Below are 27,880 nucleotides of genomic sequence, written 5' to 3'. Positions count from 1 at the left end.
ACTAAGTTATTTTTATTTTTTCCGACATACTACACTATGACTTTTTTAATGAAATCTTTCGACATACTTTACTATGACTTTTTTTCTCATTAAATTTCTCGACATACTATACTATTAATTTTTTTTTAATAACATTTTTCGACATACTTTACTATGAATTTAATGACATTTTTCGACATACTATACTACAGCTGTTTGGGGTGAAATTATTCAACATGCTATACTATGACTTTTTTCACAATTTTTCGACCTTTACAATACTATGACTTTTTTTGGTGAAATATTTCAACATACTATATACTATGACCTTTGTTTAATGAAATTTTTCAACATACCATATGACTTTTTTTGGTGACATTTTTCGACATACTATACTATTTTTTTTTTAATGAAATTTTTTGACATACTTTGACTTTTTTAATGACATTTTTCAACATATTATACTATGACTTTTTTTCATGAAATTTTTCGACATACTAGACTATGACTAGGGATGCTCATTTTGAAAAAATGTCTTAACCGATAACCGACCCTCGTTAACCGATTATTAACCGTTAACCAACAAGATTAAGTTATGACTTTATTCTCGTAATATAACGACTTTTAATGTCTGAAAAGAAAAGTCAGAAAAATGTAGGAAGAAATAAAGTCGGAAAAATGTTGGGAACAAAGAGTCTGAAAAATGTCAGGAAAAAAAAATTCTGAAAAATGTCGGCAGAAATAAAGTCTGAAAAAAGTGTCCAAAAAAAAAAGTCTGAAAAAAAAGTCTGATGAAAAAGAATTCTGAAAAAATGACTGAATAAAATGTCTGTAAGAAAGTAAAAAAAAAAAAATAAAAACAAAAGTCTGAAAAAAGTCTGAAAAATGTCGGGGGAAAAAAAGTCAGAAAAATGGCGGAAAAAAATGTCCTTGGGAAAAAGAGTCGGAAAAATGTCGGAAAAAAAGTCAGAAAAATGTCTGAAAAGACGAGTCAGAAAAATTTAAAAAGAAAAAGTCAGAAAAATGTCGGAAGAAATAAAGTCTGAAAAATGTCGGAAAAAAAGTAAAAAAAAACTATAAAAAAAGAAGTCAGGAAAATGTCGGGAACAAAAAGTCTGAAAAATGTTGGAAGAAATAAAGTCTGAAAGAAATGTAAAAAAAAAAAAGTCTGAAAAAAGTCTGGAAAAAAAGACTGAAAAATGTCTGAAAAGAAAAGTCTGAAAAAAGTCTGGAAAAAAGTCTGACAAATGTCGGGAAAAAAATGTCCTTGGGGAAAAAAGTCGGAAAAAAAGTAAAAAAAAAAAGAAAAAGGTACCAAAAAAAAGTCTGGAAAAAGTCCAAAGAAATAAAGTTTGAAAAATATCCGAAAAAAGTTAAAAAAAAAAAAGTTTGAAAAAATCTGGAGATAATGTCTGAAAAAGAAGTCAGAAAAAAAAGTCTGAAAAATGTCGGAAGAAATAAAGTCTGAAAAAAAATGTACAAAAAAAAAAGTCTGGAAAAAAAAGTCTGAAAAATGTCAGAAGAAATAAAGTCTGAAAGAAAAGTCCAAAAAAAAAAGTCTGATGAAAAAAGTCTGAAAAATGTCGGAAGAAATAAAGTCTGAAAAAAAGTCTGATGAAAAAAGTCTGAAAAATAAAGTCTGAAAAAAAAGTTTTAAAAAAAAAAAGTCTGAGAAATGTCGGAAGAAATAAAGTCTGAAAAAAAGTCTGATGAAAAAAGTCTGAAAAATAAAGTCTGAAAAAAAAGTTTTAAAAAAAAAAAGTCTGAAAAAATGTCGGAAGAAATAAAGTCTGAAAAAAAGTAAAAAAAAAAAAAGTCTGAAAAAAGTCTGGAAAGAAAAGTCAGACAAATGTAAAAAAAAAAAAAAGTCAGAAAAATATCAGAAGAAATAAAGTCTGAAAAAAAATGTCGGAAAATAAAAAGTCTGATGAAAAATGTCGGAAGAAATAAAGTCTGAAAGAAATGTCCAAAAAAATAAGTCTGAAAAAAGTCAGAAAAATGTTGGAAGAAATAAAGTTTGAAAAACAATCAACCAAAAGAAAAGTCACAAAAATGTCCAAAGAAATAAAGTTTAAAAAAAAATTTACCAAAAAAAAAGTCTGATGAAAAAGTCATAAAAATGTTGGAAGAAATAAAGTCTGAAAAAATGTCGGAAGAAAAAGTCATAAAAATGTCCGAAGAAATAAAGTTTGAAAAAAAAATTTACCAAAAAAAAGTCTGGAAAAAAAAGTCTGAAAAATGTTGGAAGAAATAAAGTTTGAAAACAATTGTACAAAAAAAAAAGTCTGAAAAATGTTTGAAGAAGTAAAGTGAAAAAAAATGTCCAAAAAAAAGTTTGAAAAAAAAGTCTGAAAAATGTCCGAAGAAATAAAGTTTGAAAAAAAATGTCCAAAAAAAAGTTTGAAAAAAAAGTCTGAAAAAATGTCGGAAGAAATAAAGTCTGAAAAAATGTACCAGAAGAAAAAAAAGTCTGAAAAATGTTGGGAAAAAAAAGTCAGAAAAATGTTGGAAGAAATAAAGTCTGATGAAAAATGTCGGAAGAAATAAAGTCTGAAAAATGTCGGAAGAAATAAAGTCTGAAAAAAAGTCTGATGAAAAAAGTCTGAAAAATGTCGGAAAAAATAAAGTCTGAAAGAAATGTCCAAAAAAAAAAGTCTGGAAAAAAAAGGTCAGAAAAATGTCGGAAGAAATAAAGTTTGAAAAAAAATGTACCAAAAGAAAAAAAAGTCGGAAAAATGTTGGGAACAAAGAGTCTGAAAAATGTCAGGAAAAAAAAATTCTGAAAAATGTCGGAAAAAATAAAATCTGAAAAAAGTGTCCAAAAAAAAAAAGTCTGAAAAAAAAGTCTGATGAAAAAGAATTCTGAAAAATGACTGAATAAAATGTCTGTAAGAAAGTAAAAAAATAAAATAAAAACAAAAGTCTGAAAAATGGCGGAAAAATGGCGGAAAAAAATGTCCTTGGGAAAAAAAGTCAGAAAAATGTCGGAAAGAAAGTCAGAAAAATGTCTGAAAAGACAAGTCAGAAAAATGTAAAAAGAAAAAGTCAGAAAAATGTCGGAAGAAATAAAGTCTGAAAAATGTCGGGAAAAAAAGTAAAAAAAACTATAAAAAAAGAAGTCAGGAAAATGTCGGGAACAAAAAGTCTGAAAAATGTCGGAAGAAATAAAGTTTGAAAAAAAATTTAAAATAAGAAAAAAAATGTATGAAAAAAAAAGTCTGATGAAAAAAGTCATAAAAATGTCCAATAAAAAAAGTTTGAAAAAAATGTCTGAAAAAATGTCGGAAGAAAAAGTCATAAAAAGAAATCCGAAGAAATAAAGTTTGAAAAAAAAATGTACCAAAAAAAAGTCTGGAAAAAAAAGTCTGAAAAATGTTGGAAGAAATAAAGTTTGAAAACAATTGTACAAAAAAAAAAGTCTGAAAAATGTTGGAAGAAATAAAGTCTGAAAGAAATGTCCAAAAAAAAAAGTCTGAAAAAAAGTCTGATGAAAAAAGTCTGAAAAATGTTTGAAGAAGTAAAGTGAAAAAAAAAGTTTGAAAAAAAAGTTTGAAAAAAAAGTCTGAAAAATGTTGAGAAAAAAAAGTCAGAAAAATGTCCGAAGAAAAAAAGTTTGAAAAAAAAGTCTGAAAAAATGTCGGAAGAAATAAAGTCTGAAAAAATGTACCAGAAGAAAAAAAAAGTCTGAAAAATGTTGAGAAAAAAAAGTCAGAAAAATGTCTGAAGAAATAACGTTTGAAAAAAAATTTACCAAAAAAAGAAGTCTGGAAAAAAAAGTCTGAAAAATGTCGGGAAAAAAAGTCAGAAAAATATCCGAAGAAATAAAGTCTGAAAACATGTAAAAAAAAAAAAAAAGTCTGGAAAGAAAAGTCTGAAAAATGTAAAAAAAAAAAGTCTGAAAAATGTCTGAAAAAAAGTAAAAAAAATGTAAAAAGAAAAAGTCTGAAAAAAGTCTGGAAAAGAAGTATGAAAAATGTCGGGAAAAAAAAGTCTGAAAAATGTCGGAAGAAATAAAGTTTGAAAAAAAATGTACCAAAAAAAAAGTCTGGAAAAAAAGTCTGAAAAAAGTCTGATGAAAAAGAATTCGGAAAAATGCCTGAAAAAGTGTCTGGAAAAAAAAGTATGAAAAATGTCGGTATGTATGGCTTTCCAACCATGTAAAATACAATGCCAGTTAGTATTGTAACAACAGAGAAATAATCCATCAAACACAAGTTTCCGAACTCTTTTTTCCCAGTATATATATATATATATATATATATATATAAAAAATGTATATATATACAGACGTAGGCAAAGTTGTTGGTACCCTTCCGTTAAAGAGAGAAAAACCCACAATGGTCACTGAAATAACTTGAAACTGACAAAAGTAATAATAAATAAAAATTTACTGAAAATGAACTAATGAAAATCAGATATTGTTTTTGAATTGTGGTTCAACAGAATCATTTTAAAAAACAAACTAATGAAACTGGCCAGGACAAAAATGATGGTACCCCTAGAAAAGATGTAAAATAATGTGACCACAGGGACATATTAAACTAAGGTGTGTCCTGTAATTAGCATCACAGGTATCTTCAAACTTGTAATCAGTCAGTCTGCCTATTTAAAGGGTGAAAAGTAGTCACTGTGCTGTTTGGCATCATGGTGTGTACCACACTGAACATGGACCACAGAAAGCTAAGGAGAGAGTTGTCTCAGGAGATCAGAAAGAACATTATAGACCTTCATGTTAAAGGTAAAGGCTATAAGACCATCTCCAAGCAGCTTGATGTTCCTGTGACTACAGTTGCATATATTATTCAGAAGTTTAAGGTCCACGGGACTGTAGCCTACCTCCCTGGACGTGGCCGCAAGGGGAAAATTGATGACATATTGAAGAGACGGATAATACGAATGGTAACCAAAGAGCCCAGAACAACTTCCAAAGAGATTAGAGGTGAACTCCAAGGTCAAGGTACATCAGTGTCAGATCGCACCATCCGTCACTGTTTGAGCCAAAGTGGACTTAATGGAAGACAACCGAGGAGGACACCAAATCATAAAAAAGCGAGACTGGAATTTTCCAAAATGCATATTGACAAGCCACAAAGCTTCTGGGAGAATGTCCTTTGGACAGATGAGACAAAACTGGAGCTTTTTGGCAAGTCACATCAGCTCTATGTTCACAGACGAAGAGATGAAGCATCCAAAGAAAAGAACACTGTACCTAATGTGAAACATGGAGGAGGCTCGGTTATGTTATGGGGCTGCTTTGTTGCATCTGGCACAGGGTGTCTTGAATCTGTGCAGGGTGCAATGAAATCTCAAGACTATCAAGGCATTCTGGAGCGAAATGTGCTGCCCAGTGTCAGAAAGCTTGGTCTCAGTTGCAGGTCATGGGTCCTCAAACAGGATAATGACCCAAAACACAGCTAAAAACACCCAAGAATGGCTAAGAACAAAACATTGGACTATTCTGAAGTGGCCTTCTATGAGCCCGGATCTAAATCCTATTGAACATCTGTGGAAGGAGCTGAAACATGCTGTCTGGAGAAGGCACCCTTCAAACCTGAGACAGCTGGAGCAGTTTGCTCACGAGGAGTGGGCCAACATACCTGTCAACAGGTGCAGAAGTCTCATTGAGAGTTACAGAAATCACTTGATTGCAGTGATTGCCTCAAAAGGTTGTGCAACAAAATATTAAGTTAATGTTACCATCATTTTTGTCTAGGCCAGTTTGATTAGTTTGTTTTTTTAAATGATTCTGTTGAACCACAATTCAAAAACAATATCTGATTTTCATTAGTTAATTTTCAGTGAATTTTTATTTATTATTACTTTTGTCAGTTTCAAGTTATTTCAGTGACCATTGTGGGTTTTTCTCTCTTTAACGGAACGTTACCAACAACTTTGCCTACGTCTGGGAAAAAAGAGTTCGGAAACTTGCGTTTGATGGATTATTTCTCTGTTGTTACAATACTAACTGGCATATATATATATATATATATATATATATATATATACACACACACACATAAACTTTATTTAACTAGAAAGTCACATTGAGATTAAAACCTTTTTTTACAACTGAGACCTAGCCAAGAACAGTATGTCATCTTTAAAATGTCATAGTATAGTATGAAATAAAAAAATCATAGTATAGTATGTCATAATAAATGTCATAAAAACCCCATAGCATAGTATGTCATAACAAATTCTTTAAAAAGTCATAGTATAGTTTGTCATAAAAAAGGTAATTGTGTTAATTAGTGTGCTTGGATTTGGATTTTTGTTACCTTTGGACAGAGCCATGCTAGCTGTTTCCCCCGTTTCCAGTCTTGATGCTAAGCTAAGCTAATCAGCTGCTGACTGCAGCATCATATTTAGCGTACAGACATGAGAGTGGTATCAATCTGAACATCTGCCTCGAGAGAATACGTTTCCCAAAATGTCCAAATGAAGCTTCTTCAATCAAGGGTCACATGGTCACACTGGAGGTCAGCTTGATGTCTACATATAAAAAAGTTTTCAGCAACTCACCACAGTTGTGTCAGGCGTCTTTGAGGAGTTATAAATGTTGAGCTGCATTCACGATGAGGAGACGGAAACATTGATTTGTTTCTTCATAGCAGCCAGATGAAAACAAACAGGACGACACTGACATGATAAAAAACATTAATGAAAGCACAAAACTACAACAACAAGATTCAATTAAACAATCTGTTTAATTAGAGAAAAATTGCAAGATTTCCAAAGGAAAGAGAGCACTGGTAAAAAAAATGAAATGGTGAACTGAGTTAATCCTTTTTTTAAACTTCTGGAAAAGAGAGAGGGGGAAATGGTGACAGAGTTCAGAGGCAGAACTGGATTTCAAAGTCTGAAGAAAACGTCACTACATATTTACAATATTAACTCTCATTTGAGCCGGCTGCTGTAGTTTCTGCTCCTGTGATGTACAAAGACATGAAGAATGTTGAACCAAACCATGTCCCTTTGATATTTTTGATGAAGGTGGCATTATTTTAGTAACTCAGGCCACTTCTACTGTCTGTGCAATGTCTCTGTGAGGATCATTATTTGGCAGGTTTGGCCTCGGCAGGGTTGTCGCCGGTGTCCAGGGTCTTGAGGAGGCGGAACAGGCCGGCAGCTTCTCGAATGCGGCTGAACTCGATGCAGAAGGCCTGAACCTCGATGAAGAGGTCCTGAACGTTAATGATCTTGTTTCGGATCAGCGACTGGAGGAAGACGCAGACCAGGCGGACCAGACGGTTCTGAAAGACAACATCAGTGAAAACAAATCTCTGTATAATGCAATCTATTTCAACAGAAGCATGAACTACAGCATCCACACTGAAACTGACCATTCAAAATGAATAAAGGAGGATTTATTGCAGGACTGTTGTATTAGACTGCATTAGTTTTAGCTAGGTGGACCAAATAATGGGCCTTAACAGTTTTGTTGTTATTCTGTTTTAATCTTTTGGCATGGTAAGTATATCTTGTATGAAATAATTATTATGAATAATGTAAAATGAATGTACAGGAATACAACTACTGGTAAAATGAATGCAGTGATATATTAAATGAGTTCAGCAGGGCTCATGGAGATGAAACAGTTGATTTGTTTTGCTGACATTTTGGCGTCTCAAAAGAGACATTACAATGAATTTCTTTCAACACATTTTCTGTTTTTGTTAGAGGGAATATCTAATAAAATACAGCATTTTTTTATTATTATTATTATGAATAAAGTGTTGTACTGTACCTGCATGTACTTGTCTTTGATTTGCTCACAGGTGGAGATGCAGTTGGAGATGTAGAGGTGGATGAACTCTGGTGGTAAGTCCACAGCTGTGGTCAACCTGAGGAAGCACAAGCAACACGAGCGGATTTAAGAAAGAAAATCAACATTTAAAGAACCATTAAAGAGAAACTTCAGTCAGTCTAATAATCCTGTTAACACTGCCAACTAAGGGCCACATGCATCTTCACAACCTGTGCAGCAGCAAAGAACCGTGCCACAAATAAAGTTGTTGGACTGAATAAAAGCAACTGAAATTAAAGCATAAAACATTTTGTGTGTCTGAACTTCTGTTATTAATCACAACACAAAAGCATTTCTTTTAAATTCAGCTCACTCAACATTTTCTGAGGTGATAAATCTGTCATTTTTGGTAATTTAAGTAAATACAAGCTCCTTACTCAATAATAAAACTGTTAGGAAAATTACAATTATATTCTATATTCTCAAAATTATCTCAGCTGCTACATTATGGCTGAAATAGGATTATATTTACTATCAATTAATCTATTGATATCTATATGTTCCAGAGGCCTGAAGCAATGACATTAATTTACTTTGGTTTGTCTGACTCTGTCCGACACAGTTGTGGTGGTGGCATGTAACTAAGTACATTTACTCAAGTACTGTACTTAATTACAAATTCAAGGTACTTGTTCTTTAATTGAGTATTTCCATTTTATGTTCATATTTCTACTCCACAATATTGCAGAGAAAAATATTGTACATTTCACTCCACTACATCTGACAGCTTCAGTTACTTTTCAGATTACACTTTGTCATCCCCATCCTGTCCAGAGAAAACCACGTATCTCCAGATGTGTTGATGTTGAATGTTTGTGATAAACTGAAGAATGAAGCGTTCCTTTACATTCCTTTTAATTCCTTTAAATTAACCCACTTCTTAAGATAAATAAACTCTTTAAAAAGCCTCTTGGATCAGCTGGAAAATGCATTGTCACAAAGCAGAAATGAGAAGTTGACTTTTTAGAGATACAGTACGTGGTTCTCACAGGACAGTGATGGTACAAACATTATGATCTTATAGAATGTGATGCATTGCTGTAGATTAAAATAGCCAACAGAATATAAAAGAGTTAAAAACATCGACAGCAGTAAAATGTAACATACACATTAATGCAGCAGCAATATGAACTCAGAAACATCATGTACAGTATAACAGTAAAATACTGCATTTTACTGCACTATGAGTATTTTTACTTTTCCTGCTTTGCTGATAAGACTTTTATTTAACTAAGGTTGATTGCAGGACTTTTACTTGTAATGGAGTATTTTCACATTGTGGTATTAGTACTTTCACTTAAGCAAGAAAACCTTCACATACAGTACAGAGAGCAGTGGCCTCACCTGTTGACGACCTCCATGGAGTGAAGCGACATGTCCATGTTAACCAGCACTGAGAAATACTCTGTGATCTGGCTGCTCTGCATCAGCTTCAGCAGCATCTCGATGGCCACCAGCGGGTTGTTCTCCACCAGGTCAGGCAGCTTCGCCGGGGACAGACCGATGTGATAAACCAGCTTTGGGTCCTTCTCCAACTCGGCCAGCAGCTGGAGAGAGAAAGAGAGAGCGAGAGAGATAGAGTTAGTGATGAATTTAACCAGCAGTGAATGTATCTAACAAGTATTGTGCATGTAGAAAACACTGATATATCCCACATACACCGTCCTGCTGCCTCAAATACTCACCAGAGCACCAAATTCTGATTAATCTGTCACTGAAAATAGTCCCCAACAAATGCACTATTTGTGTGCGTGACATGACCTCACCTGTGACTGCTGCTGGGCGGACAGCGGGCTCTTGAAGGCCTTGGCCATGATGCGTTTGATCTCCACGCCGGTGCTGTTCTTCACACACATGGAGCGATCCCATTGGACGCTGTGATCCGGCTCGGTGGGGTTCAGCCACGCCAGCTCGTCTTCGCACACGTGCAGAGGAGGTGGCGGCCGGATGAACTCGGGGCGGAAGTGACCTGAGGACGGAGACAGGTGGACAGGTTGTTAGGACGCACATTTTATGGTGCTTTAAGAGAACAGATGATGTTTCCATCAACCAGCAGCCTGGTGTATCTTAGATTTATTTTGGTTGCAGATGGCAGATGGTAGTTTTTTTTAGTCTACTTGCCATTTTGGTAACCATGGCAACATTTGCACCATCTATAAAGGCGTCCTCATATTCAGAGAGTCAGCACCATGAGTCAGGATGTGAACAGCAATGAGTTATAATCATTGGATGCCATGACAGAAACTTTGTTTTTAATGTTAATAAACATAAAAAAAATGTCAGACCCTCCTTCTAATATTGATATGAGTCACACCCAGTACTCCTTATTTTGTGAATGAAGCGGTAACTAGCTGTAGCTGCTGCTGTGTTTGTGTTTAACCATCATTGCCACCTGGAACTATTCTAGAGGAACAAAATTTAGTCAAAATGCAGGTTTAGATCTGCAGTCCCTAAAAACATTCTTGGTTCTTTGAGTTCCATTCAAGTTCCTGTGGTGGAAACTTCCTAAACGTGTAACTTTGTTCTGTTTTCTACACATTTAAAACAACATTAGCATCAAAAAACACTTACTCTCCAGTGGAGGGCGGGGCCCTGTGACCAGAGACTCTATGATCTGATTGGCCACGGAGCTGTCGAATCCTGAGTTTGATGAATCTGGATCGGGGTCGTTCAGGATGCTGGGGAAGCTGGCTTTACTCTGAGTGGGCAGCTCTGACTGACGCTCTGCACAACGAAGACACAAAACATGGAAAATTCAATTAAAAAATACCACGCTGATGGTGTGTGCTCCAACACATTTGTCAAATGCTCAAATTGTTCACTTAGTTACTTCATTCATATTCAAAGTCTGAACAAAAGTAACAACCTTATATTTTCAGGGACACTTAAAGCCCCAGCCTTTAAACATAAGTGGTGTTGGTTTCTTCAGTAGATAAATGGCTGTGTTGGTGTGTACTAACCTGCTAATGCTAGCTGCAGCCCACTGATGTCTATGGACTGGGGCATGTTGCCGACGTCCATGCAGGACACCTGTCTGGGCGTCTTCTTGAAGAGATCCCTGGGCGGAGCCAGCATCAGCTGGGACAGGAAGAACTTCTCTGGCTGGGTGATGGGAGGCAGGAAGCCTGGAGAGATCACATGACACAGAACAGACTTAAGGGACATTGAACATGTGCTGTACTCTTGAGGTTCAGATTCACTGTGATACACAGACAGGTACCTCACAGTACTTGAGTAAATGTACTTGGTTACTTTCCACCACTGATAGTGTAGTAGTGTAGTAGTATAGTAGATAGTGTGTCTCAGAGAATTGATTTCAAAATACTCCTGCTGGTTTACAAAGCACTAAATGGTTTAGGGCCAAAATACATTTCTGATGTTCTGCTATGTTATGAACCATCCAGACCTCTCAGGTCATCTGGATCAGGTCTGCTTAGTGTCCCCAGAGTCACAACTAAACATGCAGAAGCAGCGTTCAGTGTTTATGCACCAAATATCTGGAACAAGCTCCCAGAAAACTGAAGGACTTCTCCAACTCTGAGTTCTTTTAAATCAAAGCTTCAATCCTGTTTGATGCTGCTGCCTTTTATTAAACCAGATAATGATCTTATATACTGCACTATTACTTTTACTCTTGTTTTATTTATGTCTTAATGTTCTTCTGCACTTAGAATTTCCCTGTTGCTGAAATGTGCTATTCAAATAAAGCTGCCTTGCCTAGTATGGAAATGAGACAGTGCATGAGATGATGTTCTGTGGATTTCATAATCAGCTACATCTGTCATCCTAAAGGATATCTGTCTTGGGACATACAGGAACACCAATAAAGTGGTTGTGCATCATCATGTTCAGCCCTACCTGAGAGCACCTTCTCCTGCTCCTCCCCTGCAGGTGCTGGGTTCAGCAGGTGAGCGAACACGGCAGCGAAGGGGTTTGCAGCCAGCGGCTCGGTCCGGTACATCTCCCAGAGCAGGTAGAGGGCGGTGAGCCGCTGCGGGGAGCTGGGCAGCAGGTCCGGCTGCTGCAGGAGCATCACCAGCACGGAGCCCACCCTGAAGTGCTCCGCTTTACCGAAGTAGTGGTGGAAGTGAGTGGAGAGGCTCTCGAAGGTGTTGGTGCATGCCTCCTCCGAGATGATGCTCAGCAGGTTGGACAGCTCCTTCGGGGCGAGCGTCATGGTCTTTACTTCGACGGAGATTGGTGTTATATAAAACTCTGTATTCTCTGTTGATACAGTCAACTATTCATGTTGTACCGCAGGAAACAAAACAACAACACAAGTCTGAAAGTCATCACACGTTAGCAACGAGTTAGCTTAGCTTAGCTTAGCAACGCTAACTGACGAAAACCGGTGAAGTCATGGCAACAACTGACGAGTCCGTTAGATAAACTCCACACTGGACTTGTTCGGTAGCTTCATACAACACCAGAAAACATCTATTATCAATTATTCCGCTGTGGTTGAAGTGTTTACGAGGAATGATAAACGCTGTTTGCTTGCTAGCTGTTTAAATTTCTGACTTGACCCCTTCCTTCAGGCGCAGGGCATCATGGGTAGTGTAGTTTAGTGCTCCGGGGGTTCACTTCCGGCACCAATCGGACTGTTGTTTTTACAAAAAAAAAATAATTCTAACACTTTATGATAATATGTGAGAATTAAATGTGTTTTATTTTAGTGTTTGTAAATTAGAAACTTCCAAAACAACACTTTTAAAGATCAAACTGAGCAGAAATTAATGTTAACTTGACAAGCTGACGAACTGCTTTACCCAGAAGCCCTTGCGATGTAGTTCCGGTGTTTTGTGTTGTCAAAATAAAAGTTGTAACTTGTTAAAAAATAATTTCCTCTGGTCAAATTTCTGCTGCAGAAATAATAACAATCAGTGGTGGAAAGTAACTAAGTACTATTTTGAGACTTTCTATTTTCTGCTACTTTACTCCACTACATCTCAGAGGAAAATATCGTATTTTTTTACTGCACTACATTTTTATTAATACAAAATATAATATAATATATATAATAATATATATCAACAAATAAATTAAGATGTAATATTATGGAAAAAAAGATACAACTTTATTGACAGTAATTATTAAACTAATAGGTACATTTCTTGTACTTTCTATTTTCTGCTACTTTACTCCACTACAACTCCTGATGCAAATATTGTATTTTTTTACAGCACTACAATTTTATTAATACAAATTATAATATAATATATATATATATAATTATATATATATATATGTATATCAACAAATAAATTAAGATGTAATATTATGGAAAAAAGATACAACTTTATTGACAGTAATTATTAAACCACTGGGTACATTTCTTTTTGTTTATTTCAAATTATCGAAAGTTATCGATTATTATTATTAATGTAATATATTTACAACAAATGTCGGCATAAAGACAATACTGGAGCAAATGTAACACAATGTCTGGGTGGCACACACACAAATATATGTCCAGAACTGATTAATCACCTAGTTACTTGCCATAATTAATCTGCAATTCTGATAATCAATTAATCATAATTGTAGTAAGCTTTTTAAAATGTGAGGATTTGCTGCTTTTCTTTGTCTTCTGTGATAAGAAAGTGAGTATCTGTGGGTTTTTAATGTTTTTTTGTTTGTTTTTTCAGACAAAACAACTAATTTAAAGACCTCAATTTGGGTTCTAGAAAAATGTGATGGACTTTTTATTTATTTATTTATTTTTAAAACATGGCTTCAGCTTCTCCAATGTGATGATTTTCTCTGTTTTGTATCATTGTAGATTAATTACTCTTGGGGTGATCATCAAAGTCTGCAGGATTCATCCTCTAGGGAACATGTACAACATTTTTGTACATCAGTACAACATTTCATGGCAATCCAGCTAATAGTGGTTGAGATATGTTAGTGTGGACAGCAGCTACATTTACATTTTTTTCAAATAAACTTGTAAAATAAAAGGTTTGTCTCCGACTCTGGTTTCTCTTGATGTTTTACTATACTGAACATTGAAGGTTCCCTGTGGAGTTTTGACATCTAGCTGTTTTTTTGAGTAGGTCATTGTTCCACTGCTATACAGGTGCCAGTAACACGCCAAGATATGCAGCAATTTTGTTAACACTCAACAATTTAACTTGAGGCTTTGACATAAGAGACTAACACAGACGGGCTGTTAAAACATTTACTTTATAATTTCACTTATTTCCTTTCTTACAAAAGAGCGATGTGCTTTCAGTCGAGGTTCAGTTTGGAAAGTAGAATGTTTCTCCAGACGTCACGTTCTACCAGGAAAATATGCAGACTTAGGATTCAATCAGTATGCTGAGAGAGATAAACCACAGCTCATTAAAAGAGCTCTCAGGTTAAAGTGTAAAAGAACGATCCAGGAGAAAGCTTTAATCTCTCATTGACTTTCACATGTTGAATTCACTTCAGTCCTGATGAAAAGATGGAGATCAAAGACTTGATTTGAAAGGTGAGTCATTATTTCTGGTGAAACCTGTTTTTCAGTAACATTCAAAAAACTTAACACAAGTCTTCCCAGAAAGGTCTCATATTTGCTGTTTAGTTACGACCTGAACACTTTATAAACTGCTTTTTGCTGATATAAGAAACAAAGGAGATCAACATATTTTATATTAGATTTGTTAGACTTTAATGAATTTGAGCACAAACTTCCCAAATTGGAATCAGATTCAGAATGGAGCTGGTTTTCTGGGGAGAAAGATGAAGCAGATTCCTGGTAAAATCAGAGAGAAGCCGTCTGTTAACATTTCACAGATCATCTCATTTTGCAGTCCACTCTATTTTAAAGGGAAACTGCAGGCAAAACAAAAAACAGAGTATGCCAACATGTTCAGGAGAAACCAACCTGATTGTCAAAAGTTTGATTCAGTCGATGTCCGAATGTTAAAACAACTGAGACAATCAGAGCTTTGTAGTCGGGCTAAAGAATGAGGAACGTCATCTTCCTACATCAAAAAGGGTTATGGTTAATAAACAATAGACGTTTGTTACATGCATTGTGTCCTTTCGAAATAAACTTCCATTTGTGTGTATCTAATGAAGATGTCTCAATGACAAAAATGTCAGTTGTTTCCCAAACAGAAAGCATGAACATGATGGTCAGACTGAACTGTAAAGTGAAAACTAAATTGCAGTTCAGTCTGATTATGTCAATTTTTGTTTATAATTGAATTATGAACTGTGTCTTTTACGTTCTGCATATCTGCATCCACAGCAGAGTTGCATTCAGCTTTAAAAAACATTATAAAAAATAAAACATAAATGAGAGAAGCATTCCTTGAATAAAATGTGTGATTGCTGTGCGCATTGACGCTGACTCGCATTATTTTTTGAATGGCTTTATAATCACATGAATACTGATTGACCTTAAGCAGCATGGAGCAAAATTATAATGTTTTTCAGGAATAGAAAATACAGGAAACTGTCTTATGTAATTCTAAGAACACTGAAAGGTTAAATATTTTAATGTGATGCACTCGTGGCTGCTTTTGAACACTGTAGTGTTTCTACTTTACTGGTCTGTTGGATTCTTCTTCTGTAACAAACAACAAGAACAAAACCTTCAGCAGCATCAGGAGGAAACATGTTGTACAAAACATTTTCATACTGAACACCAACTCTATCTTCAGGAAAATAAGATGCACAGCTGAGAATACAAATGTTCCTGTCAGGGATGGGCATACTCTGGTTCTTGTGCCTCTTAAATAACACTGTACAACAAGGAGACACTGTTTCAGGTCCATAGTCACTTCAGTCCACAAGGGAAGGTTTGGTTCATACTGCTTCACACACACACACTGTACACACTCCCACACACCTGCATTCAAACCACAACACCTGGATATATGGCACAAAAATATCCACCTCCATCTGAGAGTCAGTCTGGAGTCCAAACACACAGGACGTCTTTTTAAAGGGCTATTACAACCAAACAGCACAGAACAAAAACATCACAACCTCCAGCTGATCAAACAGAGACAATAAAGCAAGTTGGTGAAAAAAAATAAAATACAAAAAAAAATGTCAGTTATATATCAGGCATGCAGGCAAACACACTGTAAACTTCAACACTGGCAACTGGTCCACAATCTCCATCAGGCGGCTTGTTCAGGTCCACGTCACCACACGACTACAGGCTGAGGCAGCAAAACCACAAGGAATGAAAAGGCTCAGAGGTCAGACTTCAAATATGTGTGAATCCATGTTAAATATGGCAGTTTTTATGGTGTAGTTTGGTATGAATTCATCAGCACTTCACTGGATACCTAGAGGAAGACGTCAACCTGATCTGATCCTATTAATTTAGCATGAATACAAGTATGTTAACTTTTGTTTAGCTACACGTAAATAATTCCTAAAGCTAGCAATTTCCATCGGGATAAATAAAGTTCTATCTATCTTATCTTAATAAAAGTATTTTGGGGTATCAGTGTAGTTTTAAATGTTCAAAAACACCACTGGTACCTTTGATATAATGTTTTAATGCTTATGTTTGATTTCTCTTCCAAACTAGAAGTTTAGATGAGTTACGTTCAACATTATAGGGAAAACTACAATCTTCCCGAATCCAAAAATAATTGTCTTCCTCTACACTGATGTATTTAAAGTCATTTGTTTCTTCATGGTAAAATACTTCATCACCTCTAAACTAACACCCAGAGGCTCAAGTTACAGATTTCACATCAGTGTGACGTTAAGGAAACCGATGAAGATTTATGGCACAAATCTTACTGAAAACTGTCCGTCACAGCAGGATGACTTCATTCACACACCTTCATTGAGTTTGAGTGTTATTGTTCTTTCTTCTATTGCCGTTTGATTAGTGTAAAGCTTTTGTGACTCTTAGTGTCTTTCTTATTCCTTCATTTCATCTCTAATTCTTCTCCCAGAGTTCTCAATATCTTTTTTTTTTTTTTTACTTCATTGACAGATAAAATGACGATAAGGCTTTTGAGAAAGTAAAAAGGGTATCTGTTAAGGCAAAGGTAAAAGGGACGTAAAAAATAAATAAAATAAATCCTCCTTATGCACTGAAACCTGTGTAGGTGTAGTGGACAGTTACAACCACACATAAACCAGCATCTGTATGATCTTTAACAATATTAATATGAAAGCAGGTGAGGTTGAGGAGAACGAGGAAGATGATGAGATAAAGACAGAAGATCGGCAGCAGGAGTTACTTTAAAAAGTGGAAGTAAGAGGGTCAGTTATTGGGGGAAACTTTAAAGATAAAAATGCTTTTACTAATAATCCTAAAAGTAAAATAAAAGATGCATCACTCTGAGAATTTCTGGCCAGTTAGGAGGGATTTCCTACTCTGAGACGCCGGATAAATCCAGATCCTGAACTCTCTCCTGTCCATAAATAACTGAAAACATTCTGGCAGATTCAGGACTTCTCTTTTTGAGGGATTTGAAGGGCTGGGAATATTTACAAAGCTTAGTTTCTGGTATCAGAGCTGACTTAAGTTACTGCTAATGCTAACACGACTGTTTCTGTTGCTGCTTCACATTAAAAAACTGTCAAAACACTGGGTGGCTTTTATTGTGAAGCAGTCACAGGAAACAATGTATTTGTTAGTAAACCAAACTTCAGTATTTGTATCTTTAAATAACAATTTTTCTTGACCTAACAACGATAAAAGTCTTTAAGTGCCAAAGCTAAGGTCATACTGATGTGTGTGTTTCAAGCCAATCAGAAAAAAGAGCCGGTCTGTAAAAGTGCTTCAGAGGAAGGAAGACGAAGCAAAAATAAAACAAAGAAAGGAGAAAGAAAATCTCGGAATTTAGTGTTTAGTGCAAAAGAGTTTTTTGCATAGCTTCCTTTCATTCTGTCTATTTAAACTCTGGGATTAGACTGGACATATGTCATATTTCTTCTGGGTTCCCACAAGGTAATATTAAAAATAAACACTTCAGGGGAAAGACTGAATGTCCTCTGTTGGGAGTCGGGGTGAGGGGAGGAGAGGGCAAACCTACAGAAGCCCAGAGAAGACATATTGTAGTGTACTCACACTTTTTTTAAAATTCATTTTCTTTTGATCGCAAAAAAAAAGACCTGAACATAACAAGATTTGTTTTCCTGTGGGAATGAAATTATTATTCCATGATAAAAAAAAAAGTGCTGAAGTTGAGGTGACAAAAACAAAGTGTCATCGCCACGAGAAGGAATGTTTTCACAGCTTCTTCCATCAAGATAAAGTAAGAAGACTTGTCTAACTTTCTTACATTAAATGTCTCTTAGTCCTTTGAACACTTGCTTGGTTTTCTCTCCTTTTCTTTACAGAGTCACTACATGTCTTAGCCAGACATGACATATTTTGGTATTTTCAGAACTGGACCGTACAGGTGAGTGTTTCTGCCTGTCGCATCTCCAACAGCGCCATGGGGTCAGCTGCAGGGTCATCAGCCGGGGACCACCGCTTCTTTAACCTAATTCCTATCCTTCCTCCTCAACTAAAAGCCAAAAGCTGCCCTTCTATGCTTCCTCACCGAGGTCTTTGGTTGCTTCGCCCCAGTTAAACCTTCGTACTGAAGCAGCAAAGACGTTGATGTGCTGGTGAAGCCCCAACAGCCTACGTTCACTGGGTAGATGATGGCGGTCCAGACTGACAAAGAAGAGCTGTCCCGGCAGCAGCAGACCAGAGTGCTGCGTCGGGTCAGAGTGATGTGGAGGTGATCTGTGAAGGGAAGTGCAGCTTCGTATTGAGGTCGAGCCTCATGTTCCAGTCCTCGTCTGGAGAAAGGGGTCTTGATAAGCTTTGCTGGTGTCTCTCCAGGTCTGATGAACTGGATGACGTGTCTTTCAGCTGTGGGGTGGTTGTTATTGCTTCCAATGTTTCAGCCAGTTATAAGGAGCGTCTTTTTTCTATGATTTCTAAGCGGACGCAAATATTGATATGGGGATATCAATATTTGCAAGTACAAGTCACACTAAATCTGTTTCAAGTCTGTGTTTGGATCTAACTGAGTTATGACTCAGAGAAGGAGTGTGAATTTGTTATGCAAACTGTGTCGCTAAGGATGAAGAAAATGATTTTGTGATTTCAAGAAAACAAACTTGTTATGTCGGCACCTTGAAATAAATTTCTTGTGATCACAAGAGACCTCTCTGACCTTCTGTAAAAGAACAGAAACGTTGGAACCTTCACACCAAACACGTCTGGAGTGAAACTCACACCAAATAACAACATTAAGATGCCTGAAATGCCTCTCAGTCCTCCAACAAGAGAACTTATTAATAATCGTTTGAGAACATAATCTGAACCAGCATTAAGAACCCCTAAATGCAAGGCCTTATGGGTAGAAAGAGACAGATGTAGCTTGAAAGCAGAACAAAACAAAGTCTGAACTGACGCTCATACTCACTTTCAGGTTCTGATTCTGTTCAATAAACTAAAGTCACAATAAAATATTAGTGAACTATGATTTTTGTTCTCATGCTCTGAATTGATTAGTGTGAATCTAAAGGAAAAACAAAACTGGAGCTGAGTCAACTTTTCCATTCTGGTTCAGATCTGAGAAACTGAACTGCAGTGAGACAACACATTGTCCGGAGACAAAGAGACTGAACAAACAAGAAAACAAAAACACTCTTCTTCGTCCTCAGTCGGCGTAGTGCATGATGGACTCCACATAGTTTCCAGGGAAGAGGCCGGTGTACGCGTTCATCACGCCTTCATACCAACCGTCCTCGTTCTTCTTGATGACGTAGATGATCGCTCCTTCCTGGAACGACAACTCGTCCTCCTTGTCGGCCGAGTAGTCGTAGATGGCCACCACTGGAGGGCGACAAACACACCAAAATATTATTAATAACACAATCAATATATATTTGAATCGATTGACAGCCCTACTTTACATATAATGTATAATTAATAATTATTTTAGTAATAATTAATTACATTAAGTAATAAGAATGTTCTCAGGGACATTTTCTCCTGAAGGGTCTGTCAGGTAGAGGTACTTATTGAGGTAAGTTTGAGGTTATTGATGATTATGTCTATTCCTGTCCCATAATGCAACACACAACAAAATGTGAGGGGCTTATCACAGCTTGGAATAATTTAAACTAAATGGGGAAACCAGTATGGACTTTGTATTAGTGTACGTACCTTTCTCGTGGTATGTTCTGGGGGCCCATGGTGGGTCTTCTTCAGCGTACGGGTCGCTGTACTCCACCACTGCAGAGTCATCCTCTTCGTGTCCATCCTCCAATGGCTGAGGAGTGAGCAGGGGCTCCTCGGGCCCTGATTGGCCCTCGGCATCCGGGTGAGGGGGAGGAGGGGCGTCTGAGACTGGAGGTGAGAAAATACATCATGCATTCAGAAACACACACAGACAGGTGCTTCACACCTAAAACCTTGTAACCAACGGATTTAATAAAATAAAGCACTAAGGCAACCTGGGATGAAAACATTATTAAAAGGGTTCAGAAGAAAAAACTTTAAAATCAATGTTTCACCACAAGATTTAATTTAACAGATGACACAGACACACAAATGTAGGTAAATCCAGACACAGACGTACTGATATTCACAAGAAAAGTAATGTAAGGAAACATTTCTGTGATGCATGATTAAAAAAAAAACCTGAGCACATTTACTACTTACTGGACTCCTGAACTCGAGCAACGAAACCCATCAGAGGAAGCTGAGGACTGAACTGAAGGATGGAGGGGGGCGGGGGGGAGGCTGCCGACACACACAAATCAGAGATTATTAACATATTTAGCTTTTTATTACACTAATAATCAGATTAAGAGTTCAATTAGGATGAAAATGTCTCATTTGCACCTCAATCTGAATAATCATCTTATTCTGAAATACATTTTCTATATATTCTGTCCCGATTCCCAAAATATTTAAGGTATGCAAATAATGACAATTAACCCCCAACCTCAGAGAAGACCAGTAAACCCGCCACTTGTCACAGTCTAACACAAAAACAGTATGAGCTTCATCAGGTGTGTGTTACAGTGCATACCTGGGCTTTGGTTGTAGTAGGGGCCGCCGTTGACCTGGTTCTCTGTTTCGATTGGCTGACCAGTCACAGAGGGAGGGCGGCGGTACGGCAGTGACCCCCCGACCTGTGGACTCTGCTGCCGGGGCTGAGGCCGATTCATACTGAAGAACTGAGGGACGATGGGACCTGAGACAGCAGAGAGGGACGAGCTTAGACAGAGTACAGATGTACGGTCGGTGTTTGGTGTAAATCCAGTTCAAAACTGGTAATTAAATGAATGTATTTGAAATGATTTTGGCTGTTTGAATACTATACATTTTAGAGAGGTGATAACAACAACACTTTTTTTTTTACTATAATTGTCTTCCAGCCTGAATGGATAAAAACAGGAATAGGAAAACAGGAAAAGTTAAAACCCTCTGGACTCATCGCAGGCCTCAAGGTGATAAAAACTACCTAATAAAAAAGAATGTGTACATGTTCCACACAAACTGTTTTATGTATCTTGTATAACTGCAATGCTTCTGTGTTAAAGCAGCCTATATTTGACAGTGAAACAACAACAAACCACAAATGAAAACGCAGGATGCGAAGATGAAGAACCAGCCGAATGAACCAAGTGGTGACAGAATGAGCATTAAGAAACAACTGCATGTTGTGTGCAGTTAACAACCTGAAAATTAGATGAGCAGCAGAAGATATGAAAGTTTGATTAAAAATGTATCTGACACAAATCTGACACTGAAATAACAGCTGCAGCCTACTGACTCTGCACACTTTGTTTCTACTTGCTCCAAATACGGGATGTCAGAGCTATTAAGTTTATCATCTCAAATGATTGATTTGATATGAATGAAAGTTTATCTGGCAGAGAGTGACTCCTAAAATTGACGCGACACCATCTAAATCAGATTGATGCGAGACACAACATTTCATAAAAAGAGATTTGTCTAAACTAAATAGATTAATAGCAAACATAATCAGCAGAGTAATTAAGAATAAATCTTAAATTGCAGCCCTAATCTGAAGCCAACCCTAAAAAGAATATCACATCAGCACCACACATATAAATACAATCTCATTACTAATAGCTTTCACTTTCATCTCTACAATGTAATGAAAACACAGCAGAGAAAACAAGAATAGTTCCTTTTCTTGGTAAGAAAATGGAGAATGGAGGAAGGGTGAGAGCAGGCGATGGAGGAGGTGGTGTCGTTGGAGAAACTCACCTTCGGCAGGTGAAGAGGAGGAGGAAGAGGAGGAGAGTGGAGGAGGAGGGGCAGGAGGAAGGAGAGGAGACGGTTCTTCAGGCAAAACAATCAATTGGACGTCGGACGTGTCGGGGGCGGGGTCAGAGGGCGGGGAAGTGTTGGCGGGTGCGTTTGATTGCGTGTTAGGTTGAGGAGACGAGTCGGCGTGTTGTGAAGGTGAGTTTGGTGGCAAAAGTGCGTTGGGTTGTGTTAAGGTTGTGGTGGAGGAAGAGGAGGAGAAGGAGGAAGGAGTTGGGGAGGGGGAGGGAGAGGAGTTAGGAGCAGTGGAGGAAGAGCTAGCTGGTCCAGCAGTCGGGGAAACTTCAAGAAGGAGGAAAGGAAAGAAGGGAGGAAGGAAAAGAGGAAGGAGATAAGCAGGAAGGGAATAAAAACCCCAGCTTAACTGGAAATATCTCAAGCAGTCGTTGCTACAAGAAGATATTCAAACATCACATCCAAAAAATAAGCTTTTTGTGTGGTTCAATAAAAATATTTTGCTGGTAAATGTTTAAATTAACAGCAATTTTTATTAAGATGACATGTTTGGAGGAGTGGAAACAGAATAGGACGGAAGAAAAGACGAAAAAAGGGAGTGAGGGAAGGAAATCAATTATTTAATTTAATTTATGAAGCTCCTCGTTAGCCTCATTAAAACAGAGGTGTCCTGGTGTCTTATCAGAAAACATACAATCAAACTCCAAAATTGTGTGTGTGTTACCTGGGAAGGTGGAAGGTGGGGAAGGTGTCGGTACGGCGATGGGAATGCCCACGCTGCCGCTGCCACTGTTCTCCCTGCTGCTGCTCCGACTGCTGCTGCTGGGATGGCTGCCCCCACTGCTACCACTGCACACACACACAGAAACACAGCAGGATAATCACTCTACCGTAGGAGACATGAGTGTTCAGGTCGAGATCATTTGTACTTTCCTACATAATAACAGCTGGACTTTGCCTACAGCTGAGTACAGACACCGTCTTGCAGCGAGCACGTTGCTGAGACAACAGCAGTTTTATTTTAGTCTGTTACTTACAGCATTAATGTTAATAAGAAACAGCTGATATAATCTGCGGCTACCTGACTTTTGTAAACTGATCTTTGCTATTAAGAGGAAACCCGAAGTTAAAGATTTGATAAGAAGAAATGTGTTAGCTTCAGAGATGTTTAACTTGGAACTGGATCCAAAATCAAATAGACTATTGAAACCAGAGCCGTCAAAAAATTAATCAGCAACTATTTGGATTATCATCATTTCTTTTTTTTTAAAGCCAAACTGATAATTGTTATCTGGTTGCAGTTTCTCCAATGGGAGGTTTTTCTGCTTCTCTCTGTTTTATATCATTATAAACTGAATATCTTTGGGTTTTAGACTGTTGGTCGGACAAAACAAGACTTTTGAAGCATCGATGACAGTTTTTCACTCTTTTTGAGACTACACAAACTAAAAACCAAATTGATTAATCAAGAATATAATCTTTAGTGACAGCCCTAATCAGGTTAGCCAACATTACAATTAAGGAAACCAACCAATTTACATAATTAATTTTAGGGTTTCTTACAGTGTCCTCTTGATCCCCTTAAGGTGGACCAGCGTGGAACCTTATTTTAGAAAAAAATATGCAGAGTAAGGCGATAGACAAAAATGTTTAGATCCCATTTGAATTGCACCTTGAATCACACATATGATGTTTGTCAATTTAAAAGATAATTTTGCAAGTCAAGAAAGTCACAGTTTGACGTAAAACTGTTGAAATATAAGACTGTGAAAATATGTCATTAGAAAATCACACAAGTGACGTCATAACTTTCTCTCTAGCTGAAGCTACGATGCCTGTATGTTTCCTACTGGGATGTACTAACAAAAGCAACGGGTCTCGCTCGTTCTTTCTCTTCCTGGCTGATAAAAGACCAGGAAGGATTAAACACATGAGGTAAAATAACAGAAGTTAGCTAGCTAGTGTTGGTGACGTATATTGTGCGAGACAAGGGATGTAGCTCACTGAGCGGTTTCACACAAAACTAAATGATACTATGACAAATCTATGAAAAACTGTGACTTTCTTGACTTGCAAAATTATCTTTTAAATTAACAGACTTATGTGTAATGCATGGCACAATTCAAACTGGATCAAAAAATGTATTGTCTCTGACTACCATACCATTTTTTCCCAATTGGGGACACAGGAAGAGGCGGGACTTCGGCTGTCTATTGAGGTTTGGCCTGTGGTAGCTATAGTAACAATGTGAATGTTGCTGAGCAATAACAAGAAAACATCTCATGAATGATATGAAGTTGCCTTTCAGAACAAGCTGACTCATTTTGAAAAGGACGTAAAGACACACAAGCAGGCAATGAAGGTAAAGACGGGAGAAAAATAGGATGTTAGTGCAGCAGAAAACAGAAAGCCAAACTGATGAAGATTAAGACACTAAAAGAAACAAAACAGAAAAACAGACAGACAGAAAGTCAGCTGCCTGTAGAGAAACATCAGAATAAAAGCAGAGCGATGGCTGTAAGAACAGAAGCAGTGAGTCAAGTTAATGTCAGCACAGAAGCAGTGAAACAGTGAAAAGCTGCAAGGTAACACAGACTCTGATTGGCTGAAGGCTCCAGATCAGATCAGGACAAACAAAGGTGGTGATTGAATGGGAAAGATTCTATAACTTTCTTTTCCCATTCAGAGCACCAACAAGCCCACACAGTGATATAAGCTGCAGAGGAGAGAAAAATAAAAACGGAAAATGAATCAATGAATGAGAAGAAAGTCAGTTAGTTGATGCTGTGAGGATGAAAGCAGAAAGTTAGTCCTCTGTGTTCACTCAGCAGTGATGCTGCAACACAGCGACGGTCACTGCTGGAGATAATATCAAGTTACAAGGATCATTTATTGTCGTTCTGCACTCGAGGAGATGCTCAAGAGGAAATTTTGTTTGTAAGTAGATTGCAAACGTTTCTGAGATGCAGCTCAGGCAAACTAACATCTAGTCGATTCAAAGTTAATAGAAAAAATACTGTGAGCGAATATGATTTTAAGAAGGATTAGTTTTGTTTTTTTATTTGAAAAATAAATTTGGGTTTTTGCTTTGAGTAATACTGTATTGTTTGTTTATTCATTTAGATAAGATACAACATATAATTTGCAAGGGGATGTGAAGGAGAATTGCCTAAAAACCCATTTACTCCTTAATATGTTTTTAATCATTAACGATCAACTATCCAGGTTTCACTGCAGTAACCATATCAAATATTTTAGCAAAGCACAATACTGTATTTTAAATCAACCAAAACTAAAGCAACTCCCTGAGCATCACTGCTGGATAAAACCACAGATGAAACACTGGACAGCAGCAGCTTTTGTGATGAAGACAAGTTGAAGTCAAAAGAAAGGTGAGAACTCATGAGCAAAGATTTCAGAAAGATATAACAGCAAATTGCACTGATTATTATTTTTCTGTAATGTCACTTTACATTTTCTGTCTTGTCCAAACTCATCAACAATCCACAGAGATGCTTTAGAGCACAAGTCCAAATCGTATTAATGATACCACTCTCATGTCTGTACGCTAAATATGATATATTATTAGCTTATCTTAGCATAAAGACTGAAAACAGTTAGCCTAGTTCTGCCCAAAGGTTACAAAATCTGCCTATTAGCACCTCTTAAAACAAGTCAGGCTAGCTGTTTCCCTCTGCTTCCAGTCTTTATGCTAAGCTAGTCTAATGGTTTCCTGCCTCCAGCTTCATATTTAAAAGGAACAGACATGATAGTGGTATTTTTGACAAGAAAGTGAAAATGTAAAACTTTCCTTTAATAGGATTACAATACAGAGCATTACAAAGTATTAAACCTTCTCTTCTGGTGTCAAATTCTTGTGGTTGAAGTTACCAGTTTGATTGACCTTAAACTTTAGTTTGGGGACCATTTTTCATACCTTGTGACAAAAATGAGCTTCAAACAAATCCAAAATGTTTGCCCATGTTCAGTCACCTTGCTAAATGCGATTAGATCGGCCAAGAACAAAAGCATGAACTAAAGCACGGTGAGAAAGAAATGCGTTGAGAGGATGCATCTCTGCTTTAGCATTAGTAGTATCATTATCTTCAACACATCTGTTAGTCTAGTTTGGAATGAAGCATGTTTGTGCCACTTCGAGAAGATAGATCTGAACAGCAGTGTTTACACATTGTTATTGACCTCATATTGCATTGAAGAGCGGCCAAAATACAATCAGTGATCCCAATCTGGAGTCCAAACTAGACATACGGATGTGTTGAATATCTGCCTTTTTGTAAATGAACTACAAATCAGAGCGGGAAATAGAAGACACTTTAGAGCAGAAAGAAAAGCTCTGAAAGCCCGTTCTGGCAGCCATGTTTACACGCCGACCTGGCTACCTGTATGTTCGGGGTCGATGGTTGAGGGTGGCGGTGCGGCCCGGACTGGGAAGCTGTCCAATGGCCATATTGTTTCTGGTGGGGCTGGAGACATAATCGTTGGGCACCACTGGGGGGCGCACTGGCTCCAGTGTCCTGTAGGGGGAGTTCTTCCTGTACATGTAAGGGGTAAGGGTGGAGACAGGGTTAATGGGGGAGTTTATTTCCGATGACAAAGTCCGACACCATTGTTCTGTAGCACTCGAGAGCCTGAAACAAAACATTGTCATTTCATGTTAGAGTATAATGCGAGCTGAGGTTTGTTTAATCAACTTTCTGCAACATTCTGCAACATCTGGAACTGTTAAATCAGAAACACACTTCCAAACTCTTATCCAGACGTCTCAACATCTTTAAAAGGCCCGGAAAACCTTTTTTGGTTATTTCACAAAAGCGAGTTTACATATTTCTGTTCTGTTGCCTATCCAACATGGTTTCCAGTAAAAATGCCAAAAGCCAACTTGAGTCTTTAATCTTAAATAGAGGTGTGTTTAGCTCTCTGCAGAGCTGAGGGACTACATGCACACGAAGGGCAGAAGATGTTCTCTCCTGACCTCCATTGCTATTTTTGGTTAAGTGAGTTAATTTTGAAAATAAAATGTCCTTTCTTTAATTTAACCCTCAGAAGTGTCTTGAACTTTTGTTGTGTATCTGAGCCGAGTTACATCACTTAAATTAAAATATCCGTCCCTTATTAGCTTCCTGCTTTAATAATATTAAATGAAACATGTTAAAGAGGACCTATTATGCTTACTTTCAGGTGCATACTTGTATTTTGGGTTTCTACTAGAACATGTTTACATACTTTAATGTTCAAAAAACGTTTTACTTTTCTCATACCGGCTGTACCTCTTTTCACCCTCCTGCCCAGTCTACTCTGATTGGTCAACAAAATCAAACTCTTCGGATTACGCTCCAGCTCCGCTCCGCTCTAACTAGCTTTGTTTGAGGGCGTGCCATAAGATATTATGCAAATGTGTTACATGGTGACATCACCACGTCACGGAAGAAAAGGCGGTACTTCAAGCAAGGCGTTTCAGGCAGTTCAGGAGCAGTGTTTCTGTGGGGGAGAGTAACACCTTTTTGGCGTGGACTTTGGGCTTTTGGACCTTTTACTTGCACAAAAAACTATATAACACATTAAAGGAAAGGGAAAAAGCACAAAAGCATAACTAGTCCTCTTTAAGTCAGGCTATTCAATAAAGTAATTGCGGGTAAGGAGCCACAGGAGGGCGTGGTAGCTCTCATATGCTTTAGTAGTCACTAGCCCAAAGAGCAAACAGCTTATTCTAGTATTAACTGTCAGCCATAATTAAATAAAACATGACATTAAATAGTCATAGATTTCTAGGTAGCAGGGTACATAAATATAGCACCATGATTGATATGTAATTATAGATTATTTCTACATTAAGTATGGGC

General features: G+C 37.1%; 2 protein-coding genes across 6 annotated transcripts in view; both read right to left on the bottom strand.

Annotated features, from left to right (window-relative positions):
- Nucleotides 1-56: 56 nt before the first annotated feature.
- Nucleotides 57-12,342, bottom strand: cnot11 (CCR4-NOT transcription complex, subunit 11). 2 transcript variants are annotated; one of them, XR_012596947.1, is made up of 8 exons: nt 11,645-12,342; nt 10,747-10,911; nt 10,358-10,510; nt 9,553-9,755; nt 9,131-9,333; nt 7,727-7,823; nt 6,679-7,232; nt 57-97 (listed from the first exon to the last, which is right to left on the bottom strand). XR_012596947.1 is itself a non-coding variant. In XM_074657630.1 (7 exons), the coding sequence occupies exons 1-7, from the start codon at nt 11,961-11,963 to the stop codon at nt 7,035-7,037; spliced, it is 1,338 nt and encodes a 445-aa protein (XP_074513731.1). In that variant the 5' UTR covers nt 11,964-12,342; the 3' UTR covers nt 6,668-7,034. The 2 variants fall into 2 exon arrangements, 1 of the variants encoding a protein (XP_074513731.1); XM_074657630.1 differs by lacking the exon at nt 57-97 and having other exon boundaries at nt 6,668-7,232.
- Nucleotides 12,343-15,260: 2,918 nt separating this feature from the next.
- LOC141781781 (abl interactor 2-like) overlaps nt 15,261-27,880 on the bottom strand; it is a 30,573-nt gene continuing 17,953 nt past the window's right edge. For 2 of the 4 annotated variants that reach the window (XM_074657619.1, XM_074657620.1), the window contains 7 exons: nt 26,420-26,572; nt 22,744-22,868; nt 22,005-22,346; nt 20,797-20,961; nt 20,424-20,504; nt 19,926-20,108; nt 15,261-19,592 (listed from right to left, as the gene is read on the bottom strand). In XM_074657619.1, the coding sequence (XP_074513720.1) occupies nt 19,417-19,592; nt 19,926-20,108; nt 20,424-20,504; nt 20,797-20,961; nt 22,005-22,346; nt 22,744-22,868; nt 26,420-26,572 (1,225 nt within the window). In that variant the 3' untranslated portion in view covers nt 15,261-19,416. The remainder of the gene's footprint in view (nt 19,593-19,925; nt 20,109-20,423; nt 20,505-20,796; nt 20,962-22,004; nt 22,347-22,743; nt 22,869-26,419; nt 26,573-27,880) is intronic. The other 2 variants (XM_074657622.1, XM_074657621.1) reach the window with 1 other exon arrangement.

The sequence above is a fragment of the Sebastes fasciatus genome, chromosome 14 (assembly GCF_043250625.1).
Source record: "Sebastes fasciatus isolate fSebFas1 chromosome 14, fSebFas1.pri, whole genome shotgun sequence".
NCBI classification, from domain to species: domain Eukaryota; kingdom Metazoa; phylum Chordata; class Actinopteri; order Perciformes; family Sebastidae; genus Sebastes; species Sebastes fasciatus.
Note: the sequence above shows the minus strand (reverse complement) of the source record. Positions and strands in the feature narration are given on the sequence as shown.

What these genes read in the sequence shown, in the direction of transcription:
- cnot11 (XM_074657630.1), bottom strand. Translation starts at nt 11,963, where the DNA reads ATGACGCTCGCCCCGAAGGAGCTGTCCAACCTGCTGAGCATCATCTCG. An exon ending in CCGCCCAGCAGCAGTCACAG is followed by an intron (nt 9,334 to 9,552) that starts GTGAGGTCATGT and finishes TTCTCTCTCCAG; the next exon opens with CTGCTGGCCGAGTTGGAGAA. An exon ending in TCCATGGAGGTCGTCAACAG is followed by an intron (nt 7,824 to 9,130) that starts GTGAGGCCACTG and finishes GTGCTTCCTCAG; the next exon opens with GTTGACCACAGCTGTGGACT.